The sequence below is a fragment of the Globicephala melas genome, chromosome 11 (assembly GCF_963455315.2).
Source record: "Globicephala melas chromosome 11, mGloMel1.2, whole genome shotgun sequence".
Taxonomy (NCBI): domain Eukaryota; kingdom Metazoa; phylum Chordata; class Mammalia; order Artiodactyla; family Delphinidae; genus Globicephala; species Globicephala melas.
In genome coordinates, this window is record NC_083324.2 from 38,125,016 (window position 1) to 38,140,918 (window position 15,903).

General features: G+C 58.6%; 1 protein-coding gene across 4 annotated transcripts in view; it reads right to left on the bottom strand.

The window, feature by feature from the left end:
• The window catches only part of SEMA3F (semaphorin 3F), a 29,595-nt gene that overhangs the window by 6,405 nt on the left and 7,287 nt on the right, over positions 1 to 15,903 (bottom strand). For 3 of the 4 annotated variants that reach the window (XM_030867212.3, XM_030867213.3, XM_030867217.2), the window contains 6 exons: positions 4,378 to 4,538; positions 4,220 to 4,282; positions 3,978 to 4,097; positions 3,200 to 3,292; positions 1,540 to 1,633; positions 21 to 140 (listed from right to left, as the gene is read on the bottom strand). In XM_030867212.3, the coding sequence (XP_030723072.1) occupies positions 21 to 140; positions 1,540 to 1,633; positions 3,200 to 3,292; positions 3,978 to 4,097; positions 4,220 to 4,282; positions 4,378 to 4,538 (651 nt within the window). The remainder of the gene's footprint in view (positions 1 to 20; positions 141 to 1,539; positions 1,634 to 3,199; positions 3,293 to 3,977; positions 4,098 to 4,219; positions 4,283 to 4,377; positions 4,539 to 15,903) is intronic. The other variant, XM_030867220.3, reaches the window with a different exon arrangement.

Here is a 15,903-nt window from a genome sequence, read left to right on the forward strand (position 1 = left end):
GTGTTGTGGGCTCTGCTCACCATTGAGCCACCGGGAGTTGTACTGATCCGTGCGCATGGCCGTCTGCTTTCCAAGCGTGCGGAAGATGGCCGCGTCGGTGCCCATGAAGTCGATGTACACACCTGCATAGAGCTCCTCGTCTGTGGGTGGGCCAGTGGGTCAGTCATGGGGACGCCCTTGGCTAAGGCCGGTGCACAGCACACATGACCTCCAGGGCAGGGTCCCATCTCCCCCTCAGGTTCTCCAGGGCGATTGTATCAGTGGGGCGTCGGTGAATGTTTTAACAACTGGCTCTGGGAGGACTGGGATTAGCAGCAGTTGGCTCTGATTAGCAGCCAGAGCCAATTTCTGTGGTGTAAATACTCCCACCATGGCTGATCTCAAGCTGCTAACCTGAGGTCACTCACTGAAAGCAGAGTTGGGAAGACCTGCCAAAACCATTGTCTAGTGTTTCCACCCCGTAGATACGAGAAATGTAAATAATCTCGAGAACACAGATAATAATCAAATATAGTGAAATAATTAGCAAGTAGTGAGTTTTGAATATTTTTACCTTCGTTTTTAAAGTAATTTATTTAACTGTAAGTGTATATAATTTACTTTCTAACAATAGCTGTGTTTAGTAGCTGGCTCCCAGAATACCTGAAAATTTGAACAGAAAATTTGACAAACACACTGGCTCCAGAACACCACTCCAAGTCTTCCCTCTAGACTCGCCCAGGGCAGGCCCTGTCTTCCCCCAACGGACTCCCTGGTCTGGACCCTGCCATCCGGCTAGGACCTTCTTACTCACCAAGAGGGAGAGGATAATGCCCACCCTCTGCCTTTCCCAGGCTTGGAGGTGGCACACTGCCCAGCAGCTGCTGAGAGGCAGACTCAGTTGGGCAGTCAGAAAGCAGGCAGACTGCAGGGACCTGGGTCAGCAGTGGCCTCACCCAACCTGGGGGTAGGGGCAGCAGCTGCTTCTGAGGCCCCAGGCAGGACTCCTCCCCAGAGAACATTCTCCCAACTCTCCCAGACACTTGGCCAGACCAGAAACACGGCCAGACCAGAAACAAACTCCCCAAGCTGGTCTCTGGGCCAGGACTCTCCATTGGTGCTGCCTTGTGGGCCTCTCCCAGCCTGCCAGACAATCCGAGAACACGCTGTGGGACCACCGCCTCATACCACCCTCAGTACAGACTCCGCTTGTCTTCTCTTCCAGGAAGCCTGTGGCCAGGAGGGTTCTGGCCTTTGCATGGACCACACTGTGGATTTCAGGGTAGAATCTGCCCCCTGCGCCCACCGCACCCCCATTCGAGGGGATGGATGGAGGCTCATACCACCTAGTCTCTGCCCCTCTGCGCACACTGGGGTCTGGTCTGTACCCTTCCCCTTGCCAAGAGGGACCACATTGCGGGGGTGATGGGGGGGCAGGTTTCAGACACAGCAATTTCATGGTCTCTTCCCTGGGGTAAAGTGTTGGTGCCATGCTCCCTGCTCCAGAGGCAGAGGTCACACCTTTAGGCTTTAGAACCAGGGTGGGGTGGGAGCACTCACTGATGAGGGCTGAGGCTGTGTCCAGCTTGGGGTCATAGGGACACTTGCCCTTTCCTGACTCGAGTTTCTCAGGCTCCAGGTAGAAGATGTAATCCTGCAAGGCAGAGAGGGGCCCGGCATCATCCAAGCCATCCCGCACACGAAAGGCAAGGGTCATCAGGCTCCCAGGGTGAGAGCAAGCCCCCAGGGAAACCCTGAAGCCACCCTGCTTCACTCCCCAGATCTCATTGGGTTTTAACTCTATCTTGCCAGGTCTCCCAGAGCAGGGCGGTGCTGAGGGTTCCCAGGGAGGTGCTTCCTGGTCTAGATCTCAGATAAGACCTGGGAATCATGTCTTGGAGGACTCTGCTTCGGGGACCATGAGAGGGGCATCAAGTGGGCTTACAGGGGCTGAAGCCTCTCCATGCCAACTCGTTCAGGAAGATTCTGGCCAGGGCCCCCTTGGGCCACAGAGGTACAACTCTTTGAGCTGTGGTTGCCTGTCTTGGGCCATGAAGGGCAGGGTTACTGGCCAAAGGCCTGGGATCCTGTCCTTTGCCATCAGGTCCCACCAGGCCAGAGGGCTCTGAGGTTATCGTGTCGCCGGGTTTTGTGCCCTACCTGTGGTCCTCAGGATAGACTAATAGGCCAGGGCCTTTTCCCTGCCCCTCAGCAGAGCCCCCAGCTCCACATGTCTCCGCAGGGAGCCAAGAGCTGAGGGGTCCAGCCCAGACCACATGGAATTCACAAAGCCCCCCCACCCCATGCCTCCCAGCCCATCCCTGAAGATGCTAGGAGGAAGGCTGGTGAAGGCACTGGGCAGGACGAGCTCATGAGGAGGTTAAGGGAGGAAGAGGAGAGAGGCACAGAGACAGGAAGGAGGTGGCAACAGGTGGCAGGGATGGTGATGGGAAGGTGTACACAGGCCTGCTTCCAGTTACACTCTGCACACATGACTTCCTGCACACATGGGGCTGCACACACAGCTCGGCACGCATCACTGCCAACACACGGAACCCACTGTTCACACCCTGGGCACACACATGCAGAGTCTGAGCGGCCCCACTTCTCAGCACTCCCTGCCACAGACACGCGAGCTCAAGTGACCACTTGCTCTATCACTCACCGGCAGCCCCTGCCCCCCTGCCCGCCCCTGCCCAGCCCCAGCGCCCCCCAGCCCTGGCCCAGTCCCTCAGCCCTGTCCTGGGTCAAGTCTAGTAGACACACAGCTCTGCCCCTCCCACCCCAGGGGTTAACCCGTGCCCCAAGTGAGGCATGGGGCATGGACACCTAAGAGCTATGTGTCAGGCTGCACACATGTGCCATTTTCCCACGCTGGGTGCTAAGTAAGGTGTGGGTAGGAGAGTGCCCAACGCGTGCCCACGCATGTCTACACACGTGTTCTGAGGGCGGAGGCATGGCTGTCCCCAGGGCTCCTGTCTTTCCCACCTGATGGCTTCATGATTTCTTGTCACACTGAGGCTGACATGAGTCCAACTGGGAATGCCTTCAGAGGCTGAGAGCACTGCAGGGGAAGGAGTGGGAGGGGGGCACAGAGGTGGACGGAAGACCCGGGGGAGGCTGGCCTGGGGTGCAGGCTCCTGGCTGGAAGGCCAGGCCCAGGATGAGTTCGGTTCAGAGGCAGTGCTGCCTGGCAAGAGCCTGAAGGGATGAGGCCCACCTGGCGTGGGGCTGTGGGCGTCGGGTGGAGGGCACCATCGGTGGCTCTGCTGCCTCGGCCTCTGACCACCTGCATCTGGGTCCAGGGTGTGGCCTGAGAAGACGAGGAATACGGGTTAGAGCCAGGGGTGGCAGGGGCTGGGGGAGCGGGCTCGGGCTGCCAGCTTCTCACACCACACATGCCAGGAACACATGGGAGCACCTGAGCCCCCAGAGCACATATATGCACCCCTGTGTGAACACATACACACAGCTGGGGCACACCTGCACACACCTGTGCCCCTTAGGTCCAATCGTTCTCACACACTCCCTACAAGGTCACACCAGCTCACATGCATGCCCACATGGAAATGGAGGAGGGCAAAAGCAGGCAGGGTGGGGCAGAGCTGAGGAAGGGGCAGCTCTCCCCCAGGCCGTATGGCAGAAGCTGACCCAGGCGTCCAGCCTCCTGATGCTGAGGCCCCCGCCAGGCCCTCTGGCTTGGCTGCAGGGGCACAGTCCACATATGGAGGAAGCGCTCACTGCATGCCAGGCACAGTGCTAAGACCTCTGAGAGCGTTAGCTCACTGCCTCCTCCTCACACCGACCTGTGAGAAAGGCAGCTATTAGCCCCATTTTCAGGAGAGGAAACTGAGGCTCTGAGAGGTGGAAGAAGTCACTCACCCAAGGTCACAGGGCCGGGAAGTGGCAGGGCTGGGGCTCAAGCCCATCCTCCCATCAGAACCCTGGAAGGTAGCTATCAGTGGGGGCAGCACAGGGCCAGGGTGGGCGAGGCTTACCTGGGCGCGGCGGCCGCGGTTTACATAGGTGCACATGGGGTTGTAGGCGCCGGTCCCGCACACATACAGGTGTGTTCGGTTCCAGGGCTGGATGAGCCTGACGAAGTTCCCGCACTCACCCTGGGGCCAGAGGGAAAGCCAAGGAAGTGCCCAGATGCCTGCCTGGCCCCAGTGCCTTCCTGGAGTCCCCTGTCCCCCGCCGTCACCTTCCCCCACCCCACCTGTGACCCCACCGCACTCACGTTGCCATCCTTGCCTGAGAGCACACACTCCTCAATGCGCTGTGGGGAGGCTGCCCAGTGGATCTGCCAGAGATGGAGGTCAGAGGGCCCGCTGGAAGGGCCCCCAGCCCTGGGGCGCGCGTCCCTCATCTCCCCACCACATCTGGGCTGGCCCTTACAATGAGGGGCTCGCGGTTGATGTCATGCAGGTCCAGAGACAGCACGTAGTCCTTGCTGCCCACATACATGCGGTCGTGGTCCTCGTCCTTAAGCAGGATTCGGTAATCAGTTGTGTTGAGCAGGAAGTTGAAGAAGTGGGCCGTGCCTGTGGCCTTAAGCTCTGTGGGCAGAGGGCAGAGCAGCAGTGAGGGCTCTTGGAGACCATCCACCCATACCCGCTTTGACAGAGGGGGTAGCCCCACCACACGGTCATCTTAAACCCCCAGCTTCCCCTCCAGGGCCTGCTGGGTTCCCTCTCTAGTCCCTGACATTCTGGGAGGAGAACGTGGGACAGTTGGGCAGGCCAGGGAAGGGGCCACACCCAAAGCCGGGGCCCTGATTCATCGGCAGCCCAGCCAGTCTCTGGGTCCCAATGAAAGGGCAGTGGGCGTGGGCCAGGGTGTGTGATGGCATCAAAGACTCTCTGCTCAGGTGGGGAGTTAATGTTCCCATGCTCAGGGTGGGGCCAGCTTCCCACAGGGGCCTAAAAGGGTTAATGAACAGGGGGGTGGGGTGCAGGTGCAACCAGGACAGCTCACAAATGCTGGCACAGAGCCAGGGAGCCCTGTCCTCACCCCAGCTGCCAACAAGACAGAGAGCAAAGCTGGCACACAGCAAGGTCCCCACCTTGCCTGAAGCAGGTTAGCCAGGACACCGGAAAGCCCTGCTGGAGCCAAACTGCCCAACAGACCCTTGGGCTTCCCCCAGACCCCACAGGGTTGCTGATGATGGAATCCTCAGGCCACTCTGAACCATCCAGGAAGTCTTTCCCAGGAAAGAGGCCCTCCCCCTAGTGCTGCAGCATCCCCAGGGCTGGCGACAGGGTCCAGCTGAGTCCTCAGTTTCCCTTCTGTGAGTCTGGCAGCCCTGGCCCTCTCACCCTCAGGTTGCTGAGGGAAAGTCCTCCTTTCTGGGGATGAAAGACAGGAGGAAACTTGGCTAATGATAGGCCAATGACAGAGGACTCCAGGAAACTTGGGAAGCTTCCTCTGGGAGAGGGAGTTCCGAGGGGTCCCCTTGGCAAGTCCCTCCTCCACCCACCCCCAGCTAGTTTTAGCTCCGCAGGAGAGAAGAGATTGCAGTGAGGGTGATGAATGTTCACCAGCACAGGAGGCTTGAGATGGCAGCACACAGAGAAGTATGTATGCATGCACATGGCCCAGGTATACACACACGCACATATGTGTCCTACATCAGATGACGCATCCACCACGGGGAACTTACACATCGCATCTCCCTGCCCCACATCTGGTAACCCATTTCACAGGTGGGGCTATCAAGGGGGAGGTCTGGAGAGGGAGAATCTGAGCCCTGGGATCTGAGGTCACTGAGAGCCATAGATGCTGCCTGAAGGTAGAACCAGCAGGTGGCCCCATCCCATTTAGTCAAGGCCACTGTCTCTGACTGGCCTGGCTGACCTTGACCCCTGCTGTGTGCTGGAGACCCGGGAATGGAGCTGGAGGGGCTGTGCCTGAGAGCAGCTCTGAATGGGAGCTTCAGGATGTGCTGAGATGGGTGTGTGAGGTGGGCTGGGAGCCAGGGGACTCCCACAGCAGACCCAGAGCCCACATCTGAGGGCTGGGCAGGGCAAAGGCCTTGCCCTGCCCAGCCCTGACTATGGCAGCAGGAGAATACAGGTGATGACCTTGGCCCACCACTGGGACGCAGGGACGCCAAGGGATCAAAGGGCCGATCCCTGCCTGGCTACAGCCTCATCAGCGGTGCCTCTGAAGTCCTAGGCAGGGCAGCCTGAGCACCTGTCCTGCACCTGTTGTTGGGCCACTCGGAGTCCCCCGCCTGGCCACCCGGCCATAGTGACAACAGGAAAGTAAACACTCCCCCCCGTCACCAACCCAGGGCCAGGAAGTGTCCAGAGAGGAAGTGGGGCTGCCAGCAGAGCCCCCCCAGGCTGGGACAGCCCGCCAGGGGTTATTTATACCCTGGCTGGGGGCATGGCCTTGACTGTGCCCTTACCCGTCCTGCTGGGCTAGGGGGCATTTGGGGGGCAATGGGGGGAAGGGAGGCGAGGCTGAAGTGGGCACCTTCAGACACAGACACCTAAGGTGCAGGGAGCTCCAAATATCTAGCCCCAGGGATGCAACCAGCCATAATGCCTACCTTCCCATCCCCGTCTAACCTTGGGTCCCTATAATCCAGACCCTCCCCCTCTACAGTGCCACGACCCAAGTACAGACAGAGGAGACACCATTCAGCAGATGAGGCAACTGAGACCTATGTGAGGAGCAGGAGACCAGCCTTGATCTGACATCCTCCCTCTCAACTCTCCGTGCCTGAGCCCTTTGGTAGAGCTGGGAATGGAGGGAGCCTCTTACTTAGCCATCTAGTACCTATTATGTGCAAAGCCCTGTGCTCATTAACATCCAAATCACAGATGAGAGGCACAGAGCAGGGAAGTGACATGTCAGTGTGCATGGAGCGTGATATTCCCACCCAGGTCCATGGCCTTTTGGGCTAAAGGAGGGTCAGGTGCCGGCAGAGCCAGTCCTGGTGGTGGGGACTGCCTGTTGGAGGGCCAGGGCCGGAAGGTGACTCGTCCTCCATTGACAGGGCACATGACTCAGGACCCTCGGGACCCCTCCCAGTGGCCACGGGATATGGCGTCAATGGCTCTGTTGTCACAGGATGTGATGTTTTGGTCTCTGTGGAAACTAAGGTGGGTGTGGGGAGCCCCCATAAGGCTGTGTGGGGTAGGAAATGGGTGGGAGCAAGGGGGAGGAATCTCTGGCTCTGGCATGGGCTTCATGACCCCAGTTGCGGTCTCGGAGCACTCATTTCCCTCATGCCAGATTGTAGTAAAGAATTCAAATAAGGGTCCCCATGACAGCCCTGCAGCTCCAGACACGAAGACTGAGGCCCAGGGGAGAGTGGTGCTCACCTTAGGTCACAGGGTGAGGAGTGAAACTGGTGTGCTGTCCCACCTCCTCACTCTGCCGCAGGGTAGAGGAACAGGGGGCCTTCACTCCTCCAAGAAGCCCGGGTCAGGGCAGATGGTGGTTGAGTAGCCCTGGGCATCCTGCTCTGACACCTGCAGTGTCAGCAGGGCTAGAGCTTACTGGCCCTCAGCCCCACTGAGGAGCAGGGACTTGGGCCAAGGGGACCTGGGGGCCTGAGGGGGCATGGATGTGGGGGAGCTGACACGGACTGAGGTTGCTCCTGTCCTCAGGCCAGTCCCCACCTCTGCTCCACTTGCCCCAGGCCCAGCTCTGATAGCAGGAGTGTTGCCCCTCCCCCACCCCCAGGACAATACAGAAGGAGGGGCTGGGGCACAACCAAAGGCTCTGTGGGTGTCAGGGATTCAAGTTTGTATAAGCTCCGACCTTGGGGAGGGAGGGTGGTGTGCCTGAGTGATGCTCCAGGGAAGAGCTCCCCACCCCCATGCCCTCATCCAGGCTGGGCACAGGTTGGGTGGGGTGACATCCGGGAAGGCTTTTCCCGTCATGGGGAAGGAAGAGCCTTTTCTGGCATCAGACACCTCATTTCCGCAGTCGTTTCCAGCCTCTAGCACTCTCCCATGGCCATTAGACACTAGGGGTCCTGGCCCAGAACGGCCTGGCAAAGGTCCAGAGGCAGGAATTTTCTCAGTGTAAAGGAGGCTTAATCCTGGGGGTCTCTGTTTCCTCCTCTCTGGGAAGCAGCTGATGATGCCTTACTTTAAAGGAGGTGGTGGGCGAGGACAGCACTGAGGAGGCGTGTCTGCAGCCCTCACCCGCAGACCCCGAGTGGGCGGCCCCCGACCCCTGCTGCCTGTCTCTAGGACACCAGGTCTGCTTGCCAGTGAGGCAGGGGCTGCTGCAAAAGGGGGGTCTTGGATCAGAGATGGGTACCCCGCCCCCTTGGTTACAGCCTTACAAAGCAGCAGGCCCTGACGGACAGGGTCACCTCCCTGGGCTGTGCTTGGGTACTGGGAGGTGATAGACAGGTCCCGGCAGCTCAGCCCTGACCTCTGACTTCATGTGGGCTGGTCCAGCCTTAATCCCTAAGATGAAGAGAAATGAGGCTGGGGGTGAGGGGTGGGGGTGCTGGCCGGGGTCTCTGGTCAGTACTTTATCCCCCTGCCCTTCTGAGGAGGGAAACTGAGGTGGATAAGGAGATGGTAGCAGTGGCAGCAGCAGGAATGGCAGGGTCCCTCCTGGACACTCCCATGGGCTCTAGGGAGGGTTGGCCCCCGGCCCCTTTACCACTCCCTCAAGCTGTGAGGGGCCCCAGAGGGAAGGCCCAGGGGCTGGGCTGACCCACTGGCTCTCGGCCTAATCCTCTTTTAATGAGCGGCCAGCCGGAAGGCCTCAGCCCCTGGCCACAGCCTTGTAACCCTGGAGCCCCAGCCAGGCGAGCTGGGGGCAGGGCCTCCCTAAAGCCTTTGCATGCACCTTTCTCCCTGCTCAGCACGTCCACCTTACTCATACCTCAATGCCAAGACTCCAACCCTGGCCAGGCCAATCCAGGGCCCCAGCATCTGCCTTGACATACCAGGGTGGCATCTGCCTTGTGCTCCCATGGACCCTCTCCTAGGCATTTACCATTTGTTCAGGTCCAGGTCCCACATGGGGCTGGGCAGAAGAGGCTGTCACCTTTGATTCAGAGGCTGGCTCTCCCAGTCCCACCTCCCACCCCATTCCTAGGGATGTTCTAGATGGGAAGCCCTAGAAGCCAGACCCAGGGTTTTGCCTGGGGCTTAAGCTGCCTCTTCGCTGGGGGGTAGGCTCCAGGTTCCTCTGGCCCCAAGCCCCTCAAAATCTGTCCTCTTCAATCCCATCTCTGGATCAAGCTGTCCAGATCAGAGACCCAGAAGCCTCCCTAGGAGGCATCCATACTCGCCCCTCTTCCCCCTAGGCAGGTGAGCCAGGTCAGTGCCAACAAAACCAATTACAGCCGCTCTCACCCAATTAGCAACTAATTATGGCCTCATAGTCCATTCAACATAATTAACATGTAAATGACTCCACGTGTTTATATTCAATAACGGCTCTGATTGAATTTAATTTAAAAGTCTGAACTGGGGACCCGGTTACCGTATTTCATCACTTAAAGCTGCCACTTCCTGGGAATGTCAGCTCCTCCAGGGGAGAGGGACCCAAGGCCAGAGTGAATGGTGGAGGGGCAGGTGCCAAGACACTGGCCCAGCGCTGGAGAGGGTAGAGATGATTGTAGTCCCTGCCACCCTGACATGCCTATCCCAGGGGTGCGGGGAGGTGGTGAGGTCAGAAGAGCCCCCAGTGGGACCCACAAGATGGGAAATCCTCTGGAACAAGGGGCCCCTTCTATAGGGCTACTGTAAACATCGCAGCTGTTCAGTAAACACCAAGCTGGAGCCGAGCTGGAGCAGCCCAGCTGGGCTAAGCTCTGCTGCAGGCTTCCCTCCCATTTTGGGGGCTAAGGGCTGGGGGTTGGGGGTTGGAGGTTGGGGGTTGGGGCCTGGGGCCTGGGACCGGCAGGCCCAGGCGTGCTGTTCCCACGCCCGTTCCGCCCCAGCGCCCACCTGCTCCGCCCAGGAGAAGACAGGCTGGGGGCACAGCTCATCCTGACCCGGGAAAAAGCCAGGTGGGAAGGGGCAGCAGAGTCACTCCCTGGCACACAAACCTGGTAGACAGCAAAGGTTCTACATCTCTCCCCACTAAGGATGTCCAGTGACTTTAGACCATTGTGTCCCAGCAGGTAGGGAGCCCTCCAGCCTCGGTGCTTCCATTGATCCCTGCCCAACCCCAGGACCACATGGTGCCTGATTGTTCTAGGTCTGGGCTGGTGGCTCAGGGGGCCAGGACGTCCTACCTGGACCCAAATGGCATGCACGGCTGCCTAGGAGGACACCTTTGGGCATCCGCAGTCCAGGCAAAGTTCAGAGCTCTTGCCCAGCTTGGAAAAGACACAGTGTGGTCAAGGAGGCTGGCTTGAAGGGTCAAGGCGGTCCCTGAGCCTGGGGTGGGAGGAGGGGGCCTGGGCTAGGCAAGCAGTTCACACTGGAATGCGCCCCAAGAAGTCGGAAGGGGGTGGGAAGAGGGGCTCGTCCTGAGGGGAGGGTGGCACCAATCCATTTCTCAGGTGGGCAGAGTGTATCAGAGCCTCCAGTTCCACAGGCCTCGGGGAGCCCACCCCTCCTCCCACATTCCAGACCTGGCCCGGAAACCCCTCACTCCTTCCTCCACCACCTCCTCCTCCCTGTGACTGCAAAAGACAACAAACTCTCCATGGCTCATTTACTCTGATAAATCAACCAGACGGACAGGCCAGGATGGGACCAACAGGCTGGTGGGTGTCAAGACCCTCCCCCTGCCCTGGGCCCAGCCCCCATCTCTGCCCTCCTCAGACTCCTGGGATCCCTGCAGCCCCTTCACATCACCCACCCAGAGATTCCCAGGATGTCCCAGACAGTCTTAGCGCCCCCCCGCAATATTCAGATGGGGAAACTGAGGCACCGCACAGACAGATGTGTGCTCAGTGTCAGCCTTGAGGGATGTGGTGAGGCTGTGTCAGGACTCCAGGCATGACTTAGCTGGTCGCCAGTCCAGAAAGGCAGCAAGTACTCCACACAGGCCTGGTGCTAGGACTGGAGAGTGCTAAGCAAAACGACAGCGTGAGCAGCCTTGAGCAGAGCAGCCTAGAGCGCCACCCATTCCACCTCAGGTGCTGCAGGAGCCCAGGAGGCCCCCACATTCTAGCTGTTGCTCTCCACTTGTAGTGTAGGACTGACAGGAGTCACCCAGGCTGGTGGACCAGCAGGTCCACACAGTGGACTCTGCCCCTGGAAGGAAATGAGGGCATCAGCACTGGGCCCTAAATGGGAAGAAACAAGGCTCTTGGCTGGGTGCAGAGACCTTAGAGGAAAGAGCATGTCCGGGTAGGAAGCCACGGAGCGATCATGGTAGTGATGGGAGGAGATGCAGACAAGGGGGGATCAGGGGAAGGAAGGAAGGACGAAGACTGGGGGCAGGGGGGTGGAGCTGAGGCCTCACGCCCCAAAGGCCTCCTGGTCCCTGGAGGGGCCTGTTGCTTTGGGGCTGTCTCTGCCCTGCAGAGATATAGCAGATAGGCAATACTTGCCAGCAGCCCCTGTGAGAATGCCACAGGTCAGCCTAGCTGAGCCTCCCTCCGCCACAGGCTGGCCTCCTGGAACCTAGGCCAGCAGCCACCGCCCAGACCCCATTCTTTGCCAGGTCAGGATCAGTAAGCAACCCCAGGAGGCCTCCACCCTCTCCCAGGGGCTGCTCAGCAGCCTGGGGGGCAGGGGCCTGCAGGCCTGCCAAGCTCAGGCACCCACGTGAGCTGGGCTTTGGATTCAGATCGGAGCCTTCTGGCATCCAGGCCTCTGGCAAAGGCCCTCTTGCTATTTCTAAGAAAAATGCAGCAGGAATCTTCTCTGCTTCTCCAGAGCTCTAAGGGCTCCCTTGAGGCAGGGCTCAGATTCCCAGGACAGCGCCAGGTCAGGCCAAGAAAACATACTCTCGGGCCAGTCATGTAGATGCCCAAGTGAGCAACCCAGGCCTGGTCACCCCTAGCACAAGCTGTAGGAACTAGAACAGTGCAGGGTGTGGGGTCGGGGGGGTTGCGGGCTGTGTCACTGCAGCAGATCGTGGGCCCCAACCAGACTGGGACACTCATCTCTGGGAGAGCCCCCTCCATGGCATCCCTTCCCCAAATGCATTATCTTTTTCCCAGTATGTATTTGGTACCTCTGCCATGAAAAAAAGAGCTCAAAAACCACAAGGAGAAAGTGCAAACTCTATATCCTAGCACCAAGAGCAAGACTCCATCTAGCGTCTCATCCTTCCCCAACTGCTGCACCGCACACACCCCACCTCTGCTCCTGCTCTTCCCGCTCCCAAAATCTCCCTTCCCGTTTGTGATGTAGCCTCCTCCACAAATCCTGTCCAGACACCCATGGTAGGCATCCTCCTCCTCCTGACCCCACTCCATCCACAGGGCTCAGGGTCCCTCTTGCAGTCCTTTCCAAACACCATCTGCTTTACCAAAGGTTAGAAATCTAGAGGGAGAGGTGAGGCAGTACGGACTCCTGGGGCACCCCCAGGAACAGCCCTCTGAGGGTGTCTGCCACCCTCAGAGTAGCTCTTAGTTTCTAAGACTTCCTTTGCCAGAGCCATAACTGTATTCACAAAAAGTTAACGCACAGGGCTTCCCTGGTGGCACAGGGGTTGAGAATCTGCCTGCTAATGCAGGGGACACGGGTTCGAGCCCTGGTCTGGGAAGATCCCACATGCCACGGAGCGGCTGGGACCGTGAGCCACAACTACTGAACCTGCACGTCTGGAGCCTGTGCTCCGCAACAAGAGAGGCCACGACAGTGAGAAGCCCACGCACCGCAATGAAGAGTGGCCCCCCACTTGCCACAACTAGAGAAAGCCCTCGCACAGAAATGAAGACCCAACACAGCCAAAAATAAATAAATAAAACAAAACAAACAAACAAAAAAGCCAAGCATTTAAAAAAAAAAAAAAGTTAATGCACAAAACACAATGAAGTCAGCACCATTTTTGCCCCCATTTTACAGATGAGGCAGCAGGGACACAGACGGACTTCACTACGCAAGGTCTACCCATGGCCAGGATGCAAGCTAGGCAGTTTGAGACCTCAGGATGCCGTTTCCATGGGGCCACTGCCATCCCTACCTTACATGGAGAAACCGGGGGTGGGAGAGCCTAAGCTACTTGTCTTAAGATCACACAGCTGACAAGGTAGGATAGAGGTTTGCCTGCCTTCAGGGCCAGCTCTCTCAACCACCACAGCACCACCTCTTCATTCTACCAAATTAAGTGTCCCGCCGCCTGCCCTGGGGGAGGAGCGGGAGGTCTCCCTGGAGTCAGAAGCCAAGTACCCACGGCTCTGAAGACACCCTCTGGGCTCCCCACCACCTCTGGAGAGGTCACAGGGTTGGAGGTGCACACACACAGGTGCAGACAGCCAGGAGCCCACTCTGAGGCCGCCACCTCCCAAGCCACAGGGTGAAAGATGCCTTTATGGGCCAGGATGAGATTTTTATCTTGGTGGTTTCTCTTTAAATTCTTTACGATTACGAAGCAGTGGGGGCTGCCAAGGAACATGATTTACTCCTTGAGCATGCACCAGCTCCTCACTCCGTGCCAAGGGAAGCTGAAGCCAGGGAGGGAGGGGTGGGCATCGTGCCAGGGAACCAGAGACAAGGCCTGTGCTAAGAAGGCCCAGCCAGTGGCGGTCCCATCTGAAGCTTGGCTGGACCTGGAAGGACCACAGCTGAGAGCCTCCGGCCCTGGCCTGGCTGACCCAGGCTGGGCCTCAGGCAGGCTCTCCACAAGCACAAGGACCTGCCCCGCTCTCTCCGAGGGCTGATCCCTGGCCAGCTGAGGGGCAGCCAACCAGCACCCAGGACCTCCCAACTCCCAAAGCGGCCATTTCCAAGTTCCCTCTCAGGAGTGAGGCGGCTCCCATTTCCAGGAAAACTGAGATCCGAAACGCAGGGATCTCGGCTCAAGTTCATGCTTTGGGTCTTCCTTCCTCCCTCATCAGGCTCATCCTGGAATACCCACACCTCCCCAGTTTGCTAGCTCCAAGTCCCCCTGTAGCTGTCAAAGCCACCTACCCAGCTCCCTGGTGCCACCCCTGGCCTCCAAGCTCCTGGGCCTTCTCACCTGTCCCTCGCAATCTGAAGCTCCAAGCCTGTTTGGCTGGCCAGGGAGCCCCCCTGGTGGGCAAGCCCCACTCCTCACACCATGCAGTCAGGCCAGCTAAGTCGAGGCTTGCTAAAGGCCCTTCCAATTCAATCCGTATTCACCCCATACTCACTCCCCCTTGGGTGAAGTAAATAGACTGTGACCCTTCCTAACCTCCAATCTCCTCATTTCCTAATAAGGAGACCTGGCGACTTTGGTTCTCGAATGCCACACGCAAATGATGTAAGTGGTGGCACTGTTATGGGCCCAATAGCCCCAGAGGCTCAGGAGCTGGGCTGAGGAGGGCTGGTGGGCACTGACCAGCACCAACCCGTTCACCCTCCACCTGCAAAACGTCCTTCCCAAAGAGCAAGCCAGATACACCCAGACTCTTGAGAAGGTTGAACCCCAGGGCTGCTCTGGTCATAGAAGCCCTTTTCACTCCTGGACCCTGGTTTTCCTTCTCTGAAGGGAGAGAGCTTCCTAGAGGACTCTGATCAGTGGAGGGGCTGGGGTGATGGACAACTGGATTCATAGGAAATAAGCAAACCCAAGTGCTGTTTCTCCAGTGGTAGAGAGCACAAGAAGACTGACCAGTGCAAACCCAGCCCTTTCCTTGGGAAGTGAGGCTGGGCAGGCTAAAGCCGGCACTGCAGGGTCCTAGAGCTCGAGACCAAGCCCGAGCCCAAGCCCATGGAAGAGGGCTGCGCCTGCATCCCCAACCTGCCCTCCACCCCCAGTCCTGGGACAGGTTCAGACATCAGGCAGAGCCAGGCTCCATCTTAGTCCTGCTCCTGAGTGACCCGGGAAAACCTCTGGGTCTGATTCCTCACAGGATACCCAGGCAGTCCCCCTCCCCAGGCCTTGGAGGGACTACCACTTGGTTATCATCATGGGTACCTACTGTTATTTCTATTATTTTCATCTTTCCTGACCTCCCCTGGCAAGGTGACCTTCCATTCCATCTCCTTACTCCGGCCTCAGTTTCCCCAGTAGCCCAGCCACCTCATGTCATCACAAGACCGCTTTCCCCCTCCAAACACCTCTTAGCCTCAAGTCCTGGCTAAAGCCAGCCCAGGCAGCAGCAGTGTATTGTGGGGGTGGCTTCCTGGGAAAAAGTAAACATTCCCCAAGCTAAACAAAGGAGCTGGCAGGGCCCTCACACCTCCCTCTGCAGTGGGAGGTGGTACCCCAGGGCTTGGACCATCTCAGGGTGGGGGAAGGGAGAGGTTTTTTTCTCCCAGGCTTGGCCAGTGACTCTGGGGTTAAGGGGACTCCAGGCCCAGGCAAGGATAGGTGGTGAAAAGAGGGCCCTGCTGCCCAGGCTCTCTAGTTGTAAGCATCCACGAGCTCTCAAAAAATAGCTCTCCTGCTCCTGAAAATCCTCCTCACTTACCCCTCATTTCTGCATGACCTTGGCTGTGCTGCTGATGGAAGCTCAGCAGATGGGCCATAGGAGTCTCCCCACTCTGACTGAACCCTAGGTCCCTTCTCCCTTAAACCCTCTCTCAGCTTTAGGCCTGGCTGGGGTGCCCAGGCGGATGGGCAGGCAGCAAGCCCAAGCCTGGCCCAGTTCCTGACTTTGTTCCTTTATCTGCCCTGGGCAGTGCGGCCCCTCATACCAGAACCTCCGGCTTAGAGGGTCTGACCCGTCTAGGCCGGAACTAGCACCTCCCAACTGCAGCAGGACCCAGGCAAGGGAGGGGATGTGCCTAGGGTAAGGGAGGCCCTGAGGCCTGGTATGGCAGCCGCTATATCCATCCAAGGCACAGATGGAGAAACTGAGGCATGAAGCCACAGTGACCACCAGTGTTCCCAAGAGCAGCCCTC